The sequence below is a fragment of the Aptenodytes patagonicus genome, chromosome 17 (assembly GCF_965638725.1).
Source record: "Aptenodytes patagonicus chromosome 17, bAptPat1.pri.cur, whole genome shotgun sequence".
Taxonomy (NCBI): domain Eukaryota; kingdom Metazoa; phylum Chordata; class Aves; order Sphenisciformes; family Spheniscidae; genus Aptenodytes; species Aptenodytes patagonicus.
The window spans coordinates 8,334,409-8,355,956 of NC_134965.1; the positions used below are offsets into that span (position 1 = coordinate 8,334,409).

At 43.2% G+C, this 21,548-nt stretch overlaps 1 protein-coding gene across 1 annotated transcript in view; it reads right to left on the minus strand.

Annotated features, from left to right (window-relative positions):
• The window catches only part of SSH2 (slingshot protein phosphatase 2), a 104,951-nt gene extending 83,833 nt beyond the window's left edge, over positions 1–21,118 (minus strand). The window contains exon 1 of the mRNA XM_076354880.1: positions 21,011–21,118. Within this exon, the coding sequence (XP_076210995.1) occupies positions 21,011–21,073 (63 nt within the window). The 5' untranslated portion in view covers positions 21,074–21,118. The remainder of the gene's footprint in view (positions 1–21,010) is intronic.
• Positions 21,119–21,548: the final 430 nt, after the last annotated feature.

Below are 21,548 nucleotides of genomic sequence, written 5' to 3' on the forward strand. Positions count from 1 at the left end.
TTCCCAGAACTCTGTCCTGCTGCAAGAGACAGCACAGAGTAAGTACTTAACTGCCTATGCCAGAAAAGGAAAACAAGATTAGCTAGGTAAGGGCAAAAGGCACTCCTTATGGATTGTTTAAGTCAGCAGGAATCAATCATCCAGTCTGATCCAAATCCCCCAGTCGCTTTCTGCCTCAAGATAACTAGAAACAGGTTTATGCTATACTAAGATAAAGCAGCCTTAAACCAGTGTAAGCCCTTATGTGAAAATTCCCCTTTTTGGGAGGAGAGAACTTGCCTTTGAGGTCAGCTCTAAATGAGACGGCTATACAATTATAGTCATAGAGGCCATGCAGTATTTGGAAAAGCAACACTGGTCAGTAAAAGAAAAATCACTTCTTTAGACTTTGCCTGGCTGATATGACCCAGCCAGCTCCCTTAGCGCTGAACACCCCCCCGTGGGCATGAGAGTGAAGGCAGCACTGGAAGCAGGCAGCCGGTCCTCAGCGCTCAGCCTGCTGGGAGAGGCCAGTGCAACATACAGTCTGGCACATGCAGACCACGAGGACTGTCTCATTACGCATGAGGCATCAACAGTCTAATCCAATGAAGATGTATATTTTCCCCACAGAAAAACCAAAACACACCCAGTGAAGATGGCAGAGGAATCCCAAGAAGAGTCTTGCCCATTCCCTGCTACAGCACAGAGAAAGCGAGGGCAAGTTGCTGTATGAAAGTGTGTCCCTTTCTGGCAGGTGAGACCATACCCACTTCCAATGGCACTTGTGCCCCGGGAGGGAGCCCTGTGTAACCTGGCACCATCCCCCTGGGCAGGCAGTGAGTAGCTGCAAGAGAAATCCTTAAGCTGGGACAGGCTTTAGGTCAGTGACCTGACAGACCACACAGATCCTGCCCCCGCAGCCCCCACACATATCTGCATGTCTTATTCTCATTGTGGAGCTGGGCCAGAGGCTCTGGAGCAGCACGCATTGCTGTGGAACAGCCTGTCAGAGAAAAAACACTGCACATGGGCTCCCTGGTGCTTGCCAAGCTCTTCAAGCTATGCACTAGAGCCAGGACTCGGACCATAAGCTCTTTGTGTTCCTGGTCATTCACAACCAGGAGAAGCAGAAATCTGGTTTTGAGCACAGTTTATCAGCCTAGTCCTTCCAAGATCCTCAGTCTCGGGGGTAGTGAGAATGAATAACCCCATCGGCTTGCTTGCCTAGCCAAAGAGATAGCAAGCAGAATATGCATTCTGCTTCCCAGGCCAGAAGCAGTTACACTGAGATAAGCACGTGTGGGGTAAGAGGACAAAACAAGGAGCAAGATGCCTGCATAGCTCTGAGCTGCAATACTTTTCTAACTCCATTCACACAGATATGGAAAGCCACCACTCAGTCTCTGGTGCATATTTAAATGCTCATTCTGAATGGCAGATTAGTCAGAAGTGGAATGTTTCTGCATTCATGGAGTAGCTATTTTAAGATTACATTATGCACTCTGCTTCCATTAATAGGTACACTTTTTTTAAAAAAAAAAAAAAAAAAAAGGAAAAGCGTTACACCCAGCAATGCATTTGCCTCAGCAGACTTGAGCGCTGCATGTACAAACACCCAGCACAAGCAGAGGAAAGCTAATGAATTCTGTTATTGACAAGCCACATTCTTCTTCACAGCTCCAGAGATCGCCTAGTCATTAGGCCTGCCAAATCTTGATGGAACAAGTCAAATCACTGTGTTCACTGGCCATCTCCGCTATAGGCCTGTCAACTTGCATCTTCCACGGAGATTTAACACAGCCATAGAAGTCACCAAACTGAAAGAAGTTAAGACAGACTATTGCAGCATCTCACGTGTCCTGCAGCTCTGGAGGAGACTGACCCAGATAACTCTCATTCCAGACACCAGTTTCCCTGCTCGTGTTGCCCATGCTCTCCAGCGCTGCCTTCACTCAATGATAACTAGTGCACATCTATACCCCTCCAGTACCGCTGGATCCCCTTTGAGGCCCTGGAGTCCCACAGTTATTTGACAAGCTGAAAGTTCACAGGAACTCATTTTGGAGCAAGTCAAGAACTCTCAGGTTTTTTAAGCTAACAAAACACAAATTATTAAATGCTGTCAAGCTTTTATGAAAGCCAAAGGCAATTTTAGGGAAAATACACACTTGCATTTGGCCAAGACCCACCCCTCCCAATCTCTCCTGCATGTATTAGTATTGCAGCTGTATCCATAAAATTCACACACAATCACCCATCAACTGTAACATCCAGATTTGTTTCTTCTACCCTTTCCAAGCCTGAGCTGCGGTATCAGGGTTTGATCAATGTGGTTTTCTGAGAGGGAGGATTGGAGGAGCTAAGACAGGAAGCATGAATACAAGCACTTAGCCAAACACCACAGATAAGTTGCATGCCAATGGCACAAGGGATATTATTTTAATTGCAAAAATCAATAATCTTAACACAGGGCAGATTCAGTATAAAGAGTCAGTTTTCTGTCAACAGTTTTGCTTTTACTAACAGGTTTATACAGATTGTTTTGAAGATCAAAGCCGTAGAATCCAAAAGGTACATGTATAATAAATCTCATTAAAACTAGAGCAGGTCAGCCCTCTGATGAACTTAAGCTGTAGATCCTTCTAATGCTCTTGAAGAAAGCTCAAGTGACCAGCCAAATGAGGATTCCCTCAGCTCACAAATCCACATCTTCTGAGCCAAGTGGAAATACTGTATGAGCTAAGCAAAACAAAGTTTTTTGTGTGGGCTGTTTTTAGGTTTTGGGGGTTTTTTTTGGTTTTTGGGGTTTTTTTAAACAATGTGAAGAGCAAGCAAAAAGCCCCAAATTATGAAGCAACAAATACTAGAGTCAGAGCTGAAAATAAAATCCAACTTGGAGGAAAAAAGGTGATACAAAGAACATTTTATTAAACCAATGTTACTTTGATGTTGGATTCAGATCTGAAGAAATGCATTAGCCCACGCAGACATAAAAAGTACAAAAAAGTCTAATAGCATGTGAACTCTAGAGCACAGCCCATCTGCTGAAAAATGAAAGCTACTAAAGATGGACAGCTTTACTGTCAGGGCATCCACACACAGAGACTTCAGGGCACTGAACAACTTTACCTGACAGTCATCTCTCCTGTAAAGCCTTGATCTCAAAATGTTAAGAACACTGATTTATACTCAAGAGCAGTTACTGTACCAAAGGCGGGGAGGGGAAGGGGGGGAGAAACACAGCGGACTGGACAGCAGTAGCAGCACATATATATATATATGAAAAACAGTATTACATGGTGTCAAGGAAGGAAAGTAAAGCTAAATAGAAGGATGCCCAAATGCTTGAAAGCACAGCTCAAAAGAAATCTAATATGAAGTCTGACCTTGTCAGACTTCAGCCCTGGGAGGGACCAGCTTCCACTGTGCCGAGGTGGAATGGACATAGACATTACACGCTGGCAGTGGGACTAGGAGCTGTACACATGTTCACTAACAGCACTTCCAGCGCTCAAAACCTTTGGCCATTGTGGAGAAACAGTAAACTCTTGGCACAGATATGGTCATTTCAACTTTGTTCATTTTACTGCAGTAATAAAGATATTGCTTTACAGATGCCACAGTTGATATATGCAAAAACATGGAACAGAGCAGATAATTTCCAACTTTCTTGGTTAAAGCACACACCCCTCACCAAGGTTTAAAAAAAAAAAAAAAATTTGAAAATCTCTTCCCCCAAGATTTCAAGATATTTCTTTTACCAAAGCATGGGTTTTTTCCCCTGTTCTTTAAAGAAAAAAAAAAAAAAAAACCAACCAGCTTCTAATGCAGAAAACATTTCTGTGAAAATATGGAAGAGGTAGAAAATCCTGGATTGTATTTAACTAGTGAACAAGGTCACAAATTAAGTAGTCTGAGAATTTCTGGTAGCTTAGCCCTGAAATAGTCCCCCTTTTTTCTACCCCCCACCCCCTTCACTACTTAGCTCAAAATGCAGGGCCAACAAGAACACATGATACAGCCTGCATTGGTACAGGCAAATACATGGCTGAAGTCACAGGAGCACATTCTTCAGGGCTTATGAGCCATCACATGATAAACATCACAAGAAGCCAATTTACTAAGCACAATTTAAACTTGAAGTTAAGAATAATAATAAAAACCATTATGGAAACATCTCTTAGGAAGGGAGGAGCTACACTTGAAAAGACAGCAGCAAACAACAAAGATCAGTTCTCATGTTATCTGAAACTTTTGATTTGTAACACAAAGTGTGTAGCACTACACACACATAAGCTAGTATTACTTAGCTATACTAATCTATACTTTTAGTTACGAGCTTACAGCCAATAAAAAAGTTGACCAGCAGTCAGTGAAGACCTTACCAATAAGCCTCTCACAAACATACAAGTATTTGAATTTAATTGCATAGACTTGAGCCAAAACTTTTCCGATTCTGCATGTTTGAAAACCAGCAGACTGTTCATTTGCTATAAAGCTTATAGGTGAGAGCGACTTCTTTGTTAAAAAGTAAGAGGACATGCATCCCACAATCCTTCTCCTTAGTTGTCAAGAAGTACTGGCAGCTACTCAGAACACATACAAGGTCTGCTTCCAACTCCAACCAGATAAATGGAAATAAAAGTAGAACTGCCTCTTAACAAGATGGCACTGTACAAACCGATTTTCACACTTCTATTGTCTGTATTGATTTCTGTACCAGGACAAAGAAATTTGTTTCTTATTTCATAAGAGCCACTTTCATTGGAAAAGTCTCAAAGCTATACTAACATTTTATCCTGACAATTTAATTAGGGGTTAGTCCAATCCTGGAGTAGTGCTCAACATTCAGGGATCCTGAAGGCTCTTAACTGTTTAAAAAGGTTACAATGATCTGCAGGGCCACTACCAAACAGATCACTATAGACTCGTCCTTGGGATTAAGTCATCTCTATTTGTGAGCCCTTATGTGATGATCTGTCTATTACAGAGCATAAGTACTGCATGAAAGCCTCTTCAAGGCCTTCACCACCATCTGTGAATTACATTATTAACAATGGTATGAACTTCCTAAGAGCATCTGGTTCCCTCCCCACCCCCTTCTCAAATCACTGGAAAGAGCTCTTCAGTACCAAAACAGGCACAGGCGAAGCTGTTTTCCTCCTTTCCCTCTCTCCCCACCTCCTCCTGCCCTCCAACAGCAGAGGATAGATTCAGTTCTCCATTTCCATGCCCTAAACATACTCTGCACAACTCTTGCTACTGTTAAAGATGAACTAAGACAACTGACACATGTACCACAGACATTTTACTGGGAAAAGCGGAAGTTTATTTCATCATTTTGCAGAGGCAGCATCTGAAGTATGCTACTGAACTGCTGCTGCAGACTGCGTGTGCTGAGGCACAACAGGGACTGCACAGTCCTACCCCGAGACCTCACTTCTCACCAGCGCGGTTCCTGAAGTTAACCAAAACCAGGCAGCAGCCATTAAGCCAGCTTGAACTGCTACAGCTAACTTTCTAGATGCAAGTAAGTATTTTGTCACCCCAATCTTCCTCCCCACCAAGGACATTTCAGAAGCTTATTCTGAAAACATGCCAGCTCCTGTAAACAAGAAGTAGGAGGAGACAGTATCACCCCGGACATCAGAGCACACTCTCCACTGAACTTTGCACAGAGTTCACATCAACCAGCCTCCTTGGCTGCTCTGAGGGATCATTTACTCTTGCAGGAACACAGTTCTTCCCATCTAATTTTCTGCTGCTTGCTCTTCAAACCTAGCTTCTTTTCTTGCTCTATACATAGGGCTTTTAAGAGCTTCTCATCATCTCAGCTTTCTGTATACATCATCATCAGTTTTTCCATTCTGTTTTTCACAGTACAATTCTTTAGTTACATTACAGACCATAATTCAGACAATACTGCTACAGCCCTGTAAGATACAGCATCTTCCTCTGTCTTAAGTTAGCAGTGGTATTTCTTGAAAGAAAAGAGTAACATTATGGCCAGCTCAATAAAGACTTCTATTCAGCAGGAAACAGCATCCAAAACAAACAATCCTGTAATGTGCAATAACAGGCAGAAAATACTGGGCAGGGGGAGGGAGACAACGATGTTTCTGCACAAATTCACATGAACCCTTCTTCTAACATACTGTTTCTCTTATATGCCCATGTTTCAAATAAATCATCAGGCATATGTTGAGATGCTCGGACACTAGCATCTAGAACATACTCCTACCGTAACTACAGGTAAATACAGAATTTCTTCAAGCCTACAAAGTAATGGGCAAGTATGTTTATTCGGGGTCACCATCACTCCGATGTGCTGCCTGAATGCACGCTCTTTGTGCGGGTTATAAGAGGAAGTATGCAATTACTGTTGACCTCAAGCTACAGGAGGGGAGGAGGCTGGATGCATGCAGCAGCTAGCCTCCAGGATGGTTCTGCCAGGGTTTAATTTTATTTCGGTCATGACTAGTCACTCTGCTTTGGATGGCAGGTCAGGCTGAAGATGAACCACTACCCAGACTCCTGGGAAAGAACATAGCTGTGCTTTTATGCAGCCATTTAAACAAGTCAAGAGAGCCATAAGAAAATTAAGCAAGTTTTATGAGTGGCTTTAGAGGGACGGCTTAATAACAGAATCCCAAGCTCTTATTCCCTATAGCTTATTGGGAGGCGTACAGGGAGAAGAAAAGCAAAGAAACTGGCAAGTCTTGGAGCAAATTAGTGGCAATTAGAGATGGGCTCTACCAAGCCCAGCTTCCAACATACAGCACGAACACAGCATTCTATCAAAAGGATCTTAGGATTGTAACACTGACATTTGGAATGACAGCAGCTAAAATTGGAATGAATTCCCATCTTTCAAACAGTACGTACAGGTGACCATGTAATTGAATTAGCTAATATTTTGCTAAATCAGTGCATTGAATATCACCCAATGAGCTCATTTTTGGAGGCAGTTCAATGCCTCACTTCTAGGACTGATGTCAGTGTCACATGCTTGGAGAGGATCAGTCTGCAGCTGGATATTTTAAAGCCTTCTATTAGGAATACAGAAAAGTCAGCGGATTTCAACAGCATCAACTAATGAATTTGTGTTTTATCATAACAATTTAGTCACCAGACCCAGCTGTCAATGTATCTGTGAGAATATCAGGCCATTTCAGACAGCCCCCCTTCCCTCTGCTTTAAGCCACTAGATGGAAACTGAAGAGTGCAGCAGCTAAGTTGTTTCAACAGAGAAAGTTGTGTTTCAAAAGAAGACGAAATCAACAGAAAGACAAGGAAACAGGAAACTCTCACTGATTCTCACTGGCTCCTGATAAAATGATGAACCATTGAGAGACTAAAAATAAACAAACAATAGCAGGGCAAAAGGTATTGAGCATCAGTAGCACAAATGCTTCAGGCAGTAACATTCAGACCGACTGTGAAGTCACATTTTATTTTGACATAAGATAGGGATGTCACTGAAGTTCAATGGCAAGTGTTCATGCAGTATCTGTGAAGTCTCCCCCGCTTTGATGCTCACTGCTTGCACTTTGTACCAACAAGTAGGAACAGATTTGCATTACACAAATAAGCAGTGTCTTTATTGTGCAACTGCATGCGACTTTTTTTGGAGAAAACAATGCTCAAATACAAGAAGTGTTGTGTGCATCAGGCTACAGAGTGGGTGGTAGTGATGTTGTCAGAAAGCACTCGGCAATGCTTACCTCCATGCCCATTGACTTCAGTAGAAGGCTACATACGAAAAGACTCTGAAGAAGTTGAAGTGTTCCCTAACCCATGGCGCTGTCCATACACTATACTTGAGACAAAACAAAAAGACCACAGAAGTGAAGCAGCATGATATTGTAGCTTTTTTTTTTTTTGGAAGACTCTTGCAGTCCCCATTCCAGTTAAGAAATCAGACTATACACCCATCAGTTCTGAGCAAGCCCTTCACCACACTGCCTGAACCTTTTACATCTCTAGAGCGTAGGATGAAAACAACGGCAGTTCACTGCGTGCTTACATTGCTCCCAGAAGACCTTGCATGAAGATGCCTTAAAGCTTCATGTTCTTCTAACTGTTAAACTGTTCAATGAGACTAGCTAGTTTAGTCAGGGGCTGTATGAAAACATGCAGCCCTCACGTGTAGCACAGGGCAGGGCCCATTTTAAAGATCCCTGGGAGCTTCTCTCAAAGAAGTTCCCAAGCTCTGAATCTGTTTCAAGGGCAATTCACCCTCATCCAGGCTACAAGTTTCATTTGTAACAGTTTTAAGAACAGGAAAGTCAAAGGCAAGAAGCACTAAGCTGCCATAACATGAAGCCCCCTATACAGCATTGCCAGAGCAACGAGCAGCTCAGGTACCTCCAGAGGAGCTGGCAGAAAGATCAGACACTTGAACTTCAGCATGCATGACAGACAACCCTGCTCGCACCGCGTGAACCTACAGGTGGATAAATACGTTTGGTGTACAGACTGCAGCTGGGGTCGGGGAAGGTTAGTATAACTGAGACAAGCTACCTCACGGTATTACTAGTAGTTAACTCCCAGAGGCTTATGACTTATTTTCAGACTGTAGTTTTTATCCTGGGCATTCTGTCGAAGAAGAGACTAAAAGAAATACCAAGATCCTTACATGTACAAGTTCTTATTTAGCTGCTTGTGATTCAGTAAGACATTCCCTCTCATTTTAAGATGAGGCTTATCGATTCAGTGTACCTCAAAGGCTTTAGTGAGCAGAATGCACCCTTAATTCCAAACTATCCCATTTTCAGCCAGAACCCCTCTATACAGAGCTCCATTTTCTCAGAGGTTTGAAGCTATTTGGCAGTTGTATGCAGCCCGGACCAGCCTGCACATTTTTCTCTTTTTTTTTTTTTTTTTTAATTTTAGACTTAATGTAGCATGTACTCTCAGAAAGGTTTACAATGCAGCCTTTTGTAGTTAACTTGCTCCAAGCTGGGCCACTGCCAGGTTGTTATCAATGACATTTTAAAGCAGATGAATGAAGTTCTTATGTGCGGTGACAAGCAGAATTGTGATATGGCACATGCATACACTGAAAGAAGAGAGCTTGCTATTAGTTTGTCAGGTTAATAAATAAATAGTGATTTCATGAATAAAAGCCTTTTATTAGGAAACAAAAGAACAAAATTAATATTTATAAAGCTTTAGTGGTTTAGAGCACCCTTTAAAATAAGATTATTCAATTTCAGTCAGAGCCACCATCATGGATTAGAGATTCTTGAACTTGGCTTCCCCTCCTAATTCTTTTATAGCAGCGCAACGCAGAAGACAAAGCTCTGCCTTCTGAACTGGTTCAGGCCTGTTCCACTACTCCTTCATGAGTAAACTACTCGGTTTGAGATTGACAATATTGAAGGCCCATGGCAGGAAACATTTCTGTTACGTCTTCGGGACTGCAGCTAAAGGCTGCACCTGTTAGAAGAGCTGTTGGTTCCCTATCACAGCAGGAAGTTCTCACGTTTTACACAGCGTGCTTCCACACCACACAGAGACACTGAAGCCAAGCCAAGAAGAGTGACGCTACGCGTTAGCAAAGCTGACTGCTATCAGAAGTCAGCTGGCAAATCACTTCCCACCCTCTGCCCCCAGAAAAGATTCTTCACTAATACCCTGTTGATCTCTCTCAACCGCTTCAGGGTTCAGTGAACAAAGAAATGTTCACCATCAAAGAAAAGTTTAAAAAGAGTGAAGTACATCCAAGATGTCCTATTTCATAGCAAGCAAATGAAATTCTGACAAATACAGATCGCTTCTCACCTCAAGCTATCTCTGCACGTACCCCCTTTGGCTCAAGGCATTCTGTGCTCATCTGTCCTAAAGCCAAACTTGCAACTTTAAACTTTAAACAAGCTAAGTAGTATTGGCTTGTTTTTTTGCTTTGGGGTTGTTTTTGGGGTTTTGGGGGGTGTTTGTAGGAGGGGGGTGTGTTTGGTTGGTTTTGGGTTTGTTGTTTTTGTTTTCAGGGGGGTTTCTTTGGGTTTTTGTTTTTTTGTTTGTTTTTGTTTTTTTTAAACAAGGCACATCTCAAGTTCAGAAGCAAGATGTGAGCAATCATTCAAGCTTAAAAATTTATTTTGGCTCACACCATCTCTTCCCCAAATACTAAAAAGATGTAAAACTTTTCCCTTCTCCTCAAGGGAAAGTCAAGTTTGAACTTCCTCACTCATAAGAGAACCAGACAGAAACTGCCCCAAAATAACTATCTCAGCCATCTACAGTCAACATGAACAGATCTAAGTTAAATAGAGCTTCCTCCAGACAAGAGCAGTTTCTGGTATATGTGTAAAAGAGAAAAATTCCACTTCAAAGACCAGAAGAGTGGGTTGCAGAAGCCTGTGGCACAGTTGTTATCCTTGCAGCGTGAAGCACAAGTTGAGATCATGGATCTGTAAAGTGTATGTGAAAAATATTCATTTCACCCACTGAGACTACGCAAACTCTACCACAGTCATACTATAAACATTAACTGATAATGTCTCCCTGGCCTTAGAGTTTATATAACTATGCCCAACTTTTGGGAAGGCATCTGAAAATATGCTATGTTCATTATTGTTTTGCCCTGATAATCTCTTTTATTTAAGATTCAGGAGCAGAGCAGAAGCTGCACAGAAGGACAATTCACTCCCAGCACATCACTGAGGCAGTCACCCCCAGCCACCACACAGCAAAGTGCTGAGGGATGCAGTGGTAGGCTGACACAAAAAGCAAGAGATAACATTAACATTCGATTTCCATGTGCAACCGCACTGACAAGTTTATGCAATATTAGCCTCGACTCACACGACAGGGGTAGCTGCTGTCTGGAGATTCATTTAAGTGTTGAAATTCAGGCTTCCACATTCTATTAACTGCTGCACAACCAAAATACCATGAAGGAAGAAATGCCAAAAAGAACAAAAAAGACTAAGTTGTCCTGTTTCACTTCACTTTTTGAAGTCACAAGCTTGCTACCCCACATAAGCACAACTCAGCTGAAAAAAAACCCAGAGGAAACTCCCAATAACAAAACTCACTAATGTTACATAAGAAAAACACTTGTTCAGAAAGTGAATTAAGTCTTTGTCAACCATTCTGCAATTTTAAAAGGCAAAGGAGAAGGCTGTCATTTCAAGGTTTACACTTCACCTAGGAAGACAATATAATATGGCAGCTAGTTAACTGTTTAATACCACATTTTGAAGCACTGTATTTAAATACAGTGGTTACAGCATCATCTGAAGAACATGCCCAGAGCTGTTTGTCCTTAAACTATTTTAAACTATTGAGGACGACTGTGGAAAGGAAAACAAAAACAAAAAGGCAACAACAAAAACAAAGAACAACAAAACCAAGAATCAATCCTTATTCCAGAAACACCTTTATCTTGTCACCTAGCATTTCCTCTTGCAACTAGGTTTAGCTCCTGTCTGTAGGTCAGACAGCTGAGTCACTTTCCTGCTTGCCCCACAGCTACTTATGAGCTAAATTTTCAGTGTGACACCCTGTTTCCTACAGAAGATGCTCCAGAACTCAGGACTACTGCAAAGAAACAGCAGACTCAAAAGGATCCCCGCTACCGTGCAAGAAGCGCATCATCTCACAGACGACTGCTGACCCTCTGCTCCTACGCATTGACATTCACATACAGAAGTTCTGTTTTTTTAATTACAGTTTGCTAAGGACTGGCCCCTTCCTGGCTGAGCAAGACCTTGCAAATTTTTTTCAGACAGAGGGACAGCAACCCACAGGTTTTCCACATGCAAGTGAAGGTTAATGGCTTTTGTTTTTAAATGCCTGGAACGTGGCACTCGGGACACTTAACAGCATTCAGCTGCTTCAGAGATTCATGGGAAACTCCAACTTCAGATGGATTAAGCCAAAGGGTTGGTCCTGCATCATGCAGAAGACTCAGACTACTTCTAAGTACCAACAAAACTCTCCTTTGGAAAGCAAAGCATTTTACACATGCAAGGCATATGCCCTATCCCTCCCTCTCATCATCACACTAAAAGGTATAGAGATGAAAAGCTTGAAGTGTTTTGTTTTTTTCTTAGGAATCCTAATATACACATTTCTCAGATGTTAGCCATTGAAGTTAAACCAAGCCAGTTGAACAAGTCTTAAAAGTTCTTGCTGCGATTTTAAATGTGATAATTCTGTGCATCAAAACAGGAGGGACATGGTAGCAGCCAGTGAGAGCAACAGGACAACCACAGTCCCCTGCGACAGGACCAGCTTTCCCCATTAAGAATCCATTTCTCAGATACTTAATCCAGTTAAAAGTTGAAGACAAAGGCGCTTAGCACATCAGCTTTTGCCTTTTTGCTAAGGAGGCCTTGAGACCTAACAAATGAATGCAGTATCCCTCAACAAAATCCTTACAGTGCCATTCTTCCCCAACTACTTCCTATCGCTTCGTATCTGTTCTAAGATGGGAGAACAAACTCTTGGATTTGGAACCTGCTCCGAATTCCCTTTGGGGCATCCCCACTCACGTAACGGCAAAGCCAGTTACAGGCAAACTAACAGAAGCAGCTTGCAGATTGTCTCCTAAGGACAGAGTATCATATACCAGCTGCTACAGCAAGCGTGTTAAAGCCTACTAAATAGAGAAAATATATGACTCAATGGACTCGCAGTACACAGGAGTCAGGTTATGGTCGTCTGCCTTTCAGACCCTGTTTTATCTCGCCTCAGACTTGTTTGTGGCTCACCTCACCGAGGTGTGGGCAGGGGGTAAGCTGTGCAGCAAGGAGCCTGGCATCAGGAGTCCCAGACCTGCACAACTCCTGAGACGACATCTCCGGAATTCACTTCTCAGAGATTTCCTGCGCTGCTCTACTTGCAGAGCAGTGGAAAGCTCAAGCATCCAAGCCACCTCCTGAGCTCTGGTATGAGCTTAGCACAGGGACAGTATGATCTGTGATAAAACAGTTCTTTCAAAATAGGTCAGATTAAATATTTTAATGTCTTTGATTACTTCCATACAAGAAGTTTATACTGTGGCCTTAAGTTCCTCACTAATTTCACCTTGAAACAGCCTACACTGATGCAGTAACTTCATTATTTCTGTGAAGCCTCAGTTGAGGAGTTCCTCGGGAGAAGGAGGCCAAGTATACCCAAAAGCAGCAAGCAGCCACAATGCATTTCAGCGAGTGCCACAGGCGTTTCATCTACCAAGGCCATAAGAAGTTCACGTCACAGGGTATTTGCCAGGAGTTTCGTGATTGCTGGCATACACAGTAAGGGCGCGTCTCACCATGGAAGCAACAAGCTGTTTAACTGTGTGACTCATCTTAGAGCAACATTTTATGCCTTCTGAGAGGAGATCAGCCTGCAATGAGCAACACTGATAAGATGCATATTCAGAGCAATTCTATTTGGGCAAAAAGCTATTGACACATTCAAAACTGCATGTACAGAAGCCTGCCCAAATGCTAACTAAAACACATGAACACACACAACGCAGTATTATACTATTGCAATAAGACATTTTGCAGATGGTTGATAGTGATCTAATCAATTTATACAGCCCAACTCAGAAATGCAAAAATGGTTTTTAGCCTTCGTAACTTTTTATCCATTTAAACAGAGCACTCTGGAGGAAGAGCTTCCAGCCAAAAGGTAAGAAACCCTGCCTGCCTTGTTTAAATCACTGACTGCTTCCAACAGATATCACCTGTTTCTTTCTCTTGCTTCCAAGATCACCCCCAACCTTTATACAGAAGATATGAGCTTCACTGTCACTACCTAATAAACAAGTTAACAGGATGCTCAAGCAAATCAATGGAGCAGAAAGGAGACACTTAAATTCACAGGCTGAACTAAACAACTCGAAGACTTGGAGCAGGCAGTTAACAAGCCTAGTGCTTTCATGTTGTAAGGCCAGTTTATATAAAGGAAGTATCTGTCACAAAAGACCAGCAGCTTTGTACATACTTCTTGCTAACAGCATCAGCAAGAGTCAGATATGAAGACAGGAAAAACTTCATGTCAGTCAAACTCTAAAAGTACAAGAGCATTTTTTAAGCTTCCCATCCATTACATTCTCGCAAGGACAGCAAGAGCTTCCAGTGTACAGATGTTCCTGAGAGCCAGTCTGCAAGCCAGCCTTCTCACTTCAGCAGAGTGAAGTTGCAGTGCGGTGCTGGGAGGATGTGGTTTGTTGTGACTGAAGAATGAAACCTTGAGCTGCAGGCTGTGATCAGGGAGCAGCTACACCGCAGCTAAGCTGCCTAAAGGCTATTTTCTTTTTTTTTTTTTTAATTTCCCAAGACAGAATAGTTGCAGCTACAGATCTCTCAGGATTTTTTTCCAGTAACTGGAAATCCTCAGGCATTACCCCTGCATGAAGGCAGCCCTCTTACACTAAAATAGTTCCAGCAGACTGCTTTTTGAATGGCAGTCTCCACTCAAAATAGCATCCTCCACTTAAGTAAACGTGTCATTGACTCTCAGAATAACTGTAGATATTACAGTACCCTGCCCTTTTCAACCTTCTTTCATTGCTTAAACGGCAAGAATCAATATTGGTTGGATCATGACTCATTACAGCATCACAGGCTATTTGCATTTTCAAATTACAAGCTCCTTTTCAAAACACAAGAATTTATGTACCACTAGAACTCAAGAGGTGACTACTTCAGTGTATATTTCACTCTGTTTCAATGTAACTTCATATTTTGAAAGATGCAACTGAGCTGTACAGTTGTTTTATCTAAAATGCCACAAATGGCATCATATTTAGTGGAATTAAAAAAAAAGGTGAAGTAAGCACAAAGACAAAATTTCCCTCAACCTAAAAACGGCCATTTTAAGTCAACACTGACAAAGTACTACAAGAAGCCTGACTTTCCCCAAGAAAAGCAGGCTTCAGCTTCTAGGCCAGCTACCATAGCTTCTTTTGGCTGGACTTCACTGGTCAAGACACAAATACTCCAAACCTGACAACTTGTAAAGCGATGCCCCAGTAAACAAAACAAAGGGGAAGAATATGGGAGAAGTAGCTGCCAACTTCACAAAGAAACCTTAGACTAAGTGATCTAATGTAAAGCACGGTATGAAAGAGGTATTTTATATTCAGTACATCCTTTAGCTCAATAAGCATAACAACAAATAGTGCAGTGTATTAGACCCGACAGTCAAAGTAAGTCATAGCCAGGTCCAAATTTACACTCCTCTTCTCACAAATCAGATCCAAAAAAAAAGCCAGCAAAAACTAAACCACTCCACTACACAAACCAAATCTAATCATCATCATCAGTGTGGCTGTAAGGTATGAATGCTCAAAAACCAGAAACACATCTGGGAAATGCGAATAAAGGGTTGGCTGTTTCAGGAAAAAATAAAAAATAAAAATCAAGCTATCATTGAAATATCCTACAAGAGGACAGTTAGATCCCTTAAAAGAAAAAAACCAAAAAGATAAAGACTCTTTCTTGTACTCCGCAAGTTTTAAGAATGTTCCTATATGATCCTCAGTGAGGTTCCAGTTCAACTGTCATCATCCTCCCTCTCAGCTCCAAATACTGTTCTCAACTTAAAAAAGGACTTTGCATTTCATCCAGATGTCTAGAAGAGCCTGGTATGTGTGTATACAATAGACAGCAAATCTTCAAGAGGATTGGTCTTTGGTCACCAAGCAGCTTCAGCTTAACCATCAAGCTGCTTTAGGAAGAGGAGAGTCTCACCACATATGAATGCATTTACACACAGAAAAACCCTCTGCAATGCGAGAGCCTGGTCTTGTATAGCTGGATAGAAACCTGCATCTTTTAACAATACAGCATCACACCCAACAAGAGAGTGTGTTTTCCTTGCAGAGCTTTCAACAGAAGTTTGAAAGATAGGGAGGAAGTTACAAATCACCTCACTAAAACAGTTTTATCTCCCAAATGGTGACAGCTGGCAACACAGGAAATTGAGGTATCTGTGAGGCACTAGGAGAAGTTTGCCTAAAGCAGGAATCAGCACATTCTTCTGGTCCGCTGCCTCTGAAAACTTCAGTTTTCAGAATGAGCTATGGCTATACCTGAAAAACATCAGTTGAGGAAAACCAACAAATAACAGATGATAGGCATTTCTAAGCCTACTAAATATTTCATAAGAAGTTTCTGTTCTCCTAGCTACATCGTTGGCCCCTCCAAAAATCAGCTCTCTACAACCCTATACAAGCAGCAGCTATCAAGATTGTAAGTAATTAAAAAAAAAAAAAAGAAAAAGAAATTCTACATGAGATAGACTGGACTTATCAATGATTAAGTAAACTCACAATTACCACATTGTTTAATAGCAATTGCAGGACCATGGGTAGAGAAATGTTATCTTTAGCTTCCCCATAAATAAGTGGGAAAATATTTCCTGTATGTTCTACCAGCAAGAAGCTCTCAAGCAAAACATGACAGAGACTCCCAAACACATTTGCAGGATTCTGCTTCCTGCTCAAGCTGGTCTCCTGGGATTAAGGAGGGGAAGTCAAATGGCTTCGGTTTTCATTTGCTTTAAACTTTTTTTTTTTTAAAACGGTGCATTTTAGAACAATATATGCAGCATATCCTCTCTTTCTGGGTCAGTCACTCTCTTCCAATAAAAGCATATTGCGTCCCTGAGGGTAGGGAAGACAAGTGAACTGAGAGAGCAGTCAGGGCCAGATTGCCTGCCCAGCTTCTTCATGTCTCAGGAAAAAGATGTAATAGACAAAGGAAAAACAGCACTTAAAAGAAATTACAGATTTTTTTTTTTTTAGAACTGTGCATAAAAATAATTAATAGGGCATAAAATAATTTAAAAGGGCAAGTTTTGATAGATTATTTCCCAATAATTATCAAAAGTCTTTTGGAAAGCTACAAAGAGTATTAGAGCAGTTTTCCACTGCTTCCATCATCATGATGACACAGATTCAACGCTAGCCTGGTGACTGAAGTTACCCAACAACTTCCAGTGCCTTAGATAACAAGGCTCGCAAAGGATTTTGTGACAGGCACCTTTTACTAGCCCTTCTCTGCTTTAGCTAGACTTCTCTCCTGCAGCTTGTCCCTAGACCTGACAATGTGGCTGCTGTGCCCACACTCGCTACGGAGCAAGCAATAGAGAGATTCCATGTTTGTCAGATAGCGTAAGACATCTGCAGCTTAACTCCAACAGGAGATTGAGAGACAGTCCATCGTTTAGAGATACAAGCAGCAAAAGTAACTTAAAACTGGTATGTAAACAAGGACAGTATTAACAACTGCCTTGAACAACAATGCATGCACACTAACAGCCCAAGCAAAATAACTTACTCCTTTTTAAAATGTTATATTTTGCTTAACAACAGTGAGCACTTTTTTTTTTAAAATTTAAACCCTAAAAGCAAAGGATATAGCAAGTTAAATTCATTCAGATTTCTTTCTGTTCACCGTCTTAGAGCTGTCAAGAAAGAACCCAAAGAAAATACGCTTTCATTTTTTTCCACTGAAATGAAGATGCTAGAAGGGCAGGATGGGAAAGCCCTACCACTTGACAAGATACTGTCCTGCAAGACAGGAAATATGGCACAGACATTTGGAAGTAGGGTCAAAGAATCTGGGGTACAACTTAGCATCAGGCTAGGTTTTTCAAATTGCCCTAGCAGAGCTCTGACTGCACGTCTGAGTAGCATTTGTGAACATGGTGTTTCTACTTCACTGCTTTGGGACTACTGTGCCCAGCTGCTATAATGCAGATACATACTTCAAGGGCCCTTCCTTTACTTTGACTCAAGTCCTCCTCCTCCCAAAACAACCTTCTTTGAGGGATGGGAGGGAGAACACCTGCCCCCTTCAACTCCCCCCAAAGACACGCAGGTGGTTAAAAAAGAAGGGAAGTCTTATTTTGTGTTACAAGATAAACAAAGGCCTTGATCAGCACCAAGTAACCCCTCTCTGGCTCATGGTATCTTTACATTTTACTGTAGTACAGTCCTGCCTTGTACCATTTTCTGCTAACATGGCACATCAGAAGACAACTGTTCTACTGTATAGAAGTGAAGATTGCAGTCTTATTTCTCAAAAGTGGCTGCATAACCAAAGGCCAAAACAAACAGACAGCAGAAGTCTGGACAGACAATTAAGGGAATTTTACAAGTCATCAAGCGACCAGAGGGCTGTTAAAATGTATAATCAACACTTTGCATGAAGTACCCTGAAATGAATGGTCATGAGATGCTCTATGGCAATGAGAACAAGATAAAAACCTATAAATAAAAGCCATCCAATTTCAGAGTGATTCAGATCAGCTATTCCCCTGAATCCGTAAGAGCCAATTATAACTGTTTATAGGGCACACTTAATGCAAAAATTCAGTTTGAGGACATCAATTTCACCCTTTCTCCTTGTCTGAGAAGTTTCTCTCTAAACCAAAAAGACATCAAGCAATTTAAAAGAGAATCCATTTCTGTCCTCAAAATTCATAGCGACCTGGAAACAGAATTAGACATAGCCATACGCTTGCACACTGACATGCTTCTTCCTTGCCCACAAGCTGGAACAGCAAACTTCCAGCAGCTACCAGACAATCTTTGTTTAGAAACAACAGGGTTTCAGGCAGCAAGTTAGACCCTTATACTACACATAGAAGTTATTTAGCAAGATGAGTTTTCTTTTAAAGAGGTAACTTGGAGCTAGAGTTATTAGTCCGTATAGAAGGAAGCTACCATCAGTTTACAACAGATTGTTTCAACCAATTTCACTTAATACTGAAAGAATCAAGTCCCCCTGCTGAAGTCAACAAGGATCCATAAGAATGGCAAGCGTGGCAGGCTCGCGGGACCAAAGCCTTCCTAAGGACTAAAAAAGTGACTGCCCTGTTCACAAGCCCTTAGCAGCCTAGGAAGGATCATCATCTGAAATGATACGGAAAGTTCTGATTAAGAAACAACAACTTTGTGACAGAGGAGGAACACACACAAGCTCAACAAAATTCTGACAGAAGGATGGAGAAGCAACCAGCCTCAGCTATCCAACAAGAGGCTAAAAGGGCACTCAAAACCCTGAAGTGTGGTTAGGAAGTTGTAACAGGAAATGCAGAAGTACTCAAACAATAGCAGTTAAGGGCAGAATTATGATGAATATCATTCCCACTGTAGACTGCAAGAAAAGTCTGAGAAAGTAGAAGTAAATATGAGAACCAAAACCAGGCCAGGGGGAAAAAAAAAAAAAAAAAAGTTACACACTTATTTTTGCATATGGCACCAAGGATTTACAAAGACCACTGGTACAGAATACACTGCCACACTATGAGATTGAAGAAAGAGAATATAGATAAATATACCAAAAGCTGCATTTTCTGGATTTATCAGGCTCCGGAGGGAGTTGTTTATATATTTAAAAACTAAGTAGTGTTCAAAAATCAGTACAGTTTCAATTTAATTTAATTGGTTGGGAAACAGCTTGGCTGTTCCAGATGGGAAAGCCTTACAGAATACAACTAATTGTTCATATATATCAAATATTTAACAAAGGAAGGGGTTATGCATCCAAGTGGGAGAAAGAAGGAAGATGCCAAGAGAGACCTACCTATTCTCACAAGATGTCTTAAATGCAAGAAATGTATGAGAAAAGGAATAGTGGAAAGGGTAAAGAAGTCAAAAGGGAGAAGCAACCTCTGAAGTAATGCAGCACATTAATATTTATAGCAGAGAAATATAAGCGAAATTAGTCTGTGTTGCTAAAGAAACATACCTTAGGAGAGACATGGGAATGAAGGAAGGGAAAAAAAAAAAAAAAAAAAAGTGTTCTGACAGCTAAAATGCTGTCGGGGCAGGCAGGACCTGTCAAGTAGTTGATCTAGTTTCAGATGAGGTTACCTAACACACCAAGAAATATTTTCAGAGTAGTTGGCTGTTTCATCCCCCCCCATGATGGAAGCAACTGAGATTTCAACTCTTCCCCCCCAAAAAAAAATTTGCAAACCAGACATAACACCAGGGTGATAATACATGAGGTTTTTTAAGGAAAAAAGCCAAATGAGAACTAAGCATACAGAAAGTGAAAGCAAGCTCACTATCTTCATTCTCATCCTCAGTTATAATATTAGAAACAAGCCACATAATCAGTAGATAGCAGCTTAAGAGGTTAACATGCAAGATTTTACAATACAGAAGTACTAAAACAGCCCGTCCCAAGTTTAAAGAGCATGGAAAGCAAGAAGTCTTTATAGCCGCCTGCCTCACTTCCTGATTCAGGGCAGCGATGAGAACATCTGCTCATTCTGCACATCTCACCCAGAGATTTGAAATCTGGCCTTTCTGTATCTGTCTTAGGCTTGACAGTCTCTTGAAGATTATATGCAACATTCAAAAAAAGGGGAAAAAAAAAATATCTCAGCTCCTCACAAAGGAAGGGCCACGTACTGGAGATACCCAGAGGGTACCGTCAGATTAAATCATCCTGAAGCAGCCGTAACCTGAACAATGTCAGTTTGCTTCCACGCACACTTCCCGCCTCTCTCCCACCACATACAATGAAAACAAAATTAAACCAGGCTGCTTTATTTAGACAGTTCCGCGCTGCAGATGGGGCATCAGCACCTTTACGCAGGGGCTGAGGCTCGGGGCGGGCTCTGACCAGCACCCCGCGGGAACCACCCGGGCTGCGGTGCCCGAGAGCCCTTCCACAGCCTGAGGGCTGGGAGCGCGGAGCCCCACCGGCTCCCCCAACCCCAGCGCGGGCCTGCTGAGGGGTACCCGGGACCCCCGCCTCTCCCTTCGCTTGCCACCAGGCCACAGCGACGCAAGGGCGACGCGAGGGCCCCGCAGGGGTGTCTGACTCCCGTTTCCAGGGACCGAGGGCAGCGGCGGCCGCCCGCCTCAGCGCCCCCGGCCCGCCCGCCGCTGCCCACACGGAGCTGTCAGGGCCCGGCGACCGGCGGGAAGGAGGGGGCGGGGGGGGGGGGCCGCGAGCGGTCTGGCGCGCGCATGCGCACCGCCGCGCGCCGGACCCTAACGGCCACCAACCGCCGCGCTCCCCTCAGCGCCGGGCGGGCGGCTCGCGGGCGGACTCACCGAGGCGCAGGGGCTGGAGGTGGCGCTGGGGGTAGGCGAGCGCTGCACCGTGACCAGAGCCATCGAGGCGCGGCGGGGCCCCCCGTCCGGCCGGCGGGGGCCTTACTCCATGGCGAGTGCCGGCGGCGGGAGGGCGGGGAGGGGAGCGGAGGTGGCGCGGCGCCGGCCGCAGGGGGCAGCAGCTCCACGCGCGCCAACGGCCTCTCGCCGACTGAGGCGCGCTGGGGCTGGGCCGGCCGGGCACAATAAGGCGCCAGGGCGCATGCGCCACCTGTCAGCGCGGCACCGCCCCCGGGCCGCGGCGGCGGGTTAACCCCTGCCGCGCCGGCGGGCTCCCGCGCTGCGGCCCGGCCCCTGCGAGCCCGGCTGGCAGCGCCCGCGGCGCTTGGGCCTGGCCTGCGGGGGGGGGGGGGGGGCCTCGTCATTCCCTCTCCGGCCTCTCAGCCCGAGAGATGGGGTTTAGGAATGTGTGCCAGCTTGGCTGCGGCCACCCAGAACGTGCGTCCTGGCAGGGCGCTCTGGTGTGTAAAAGTGATGG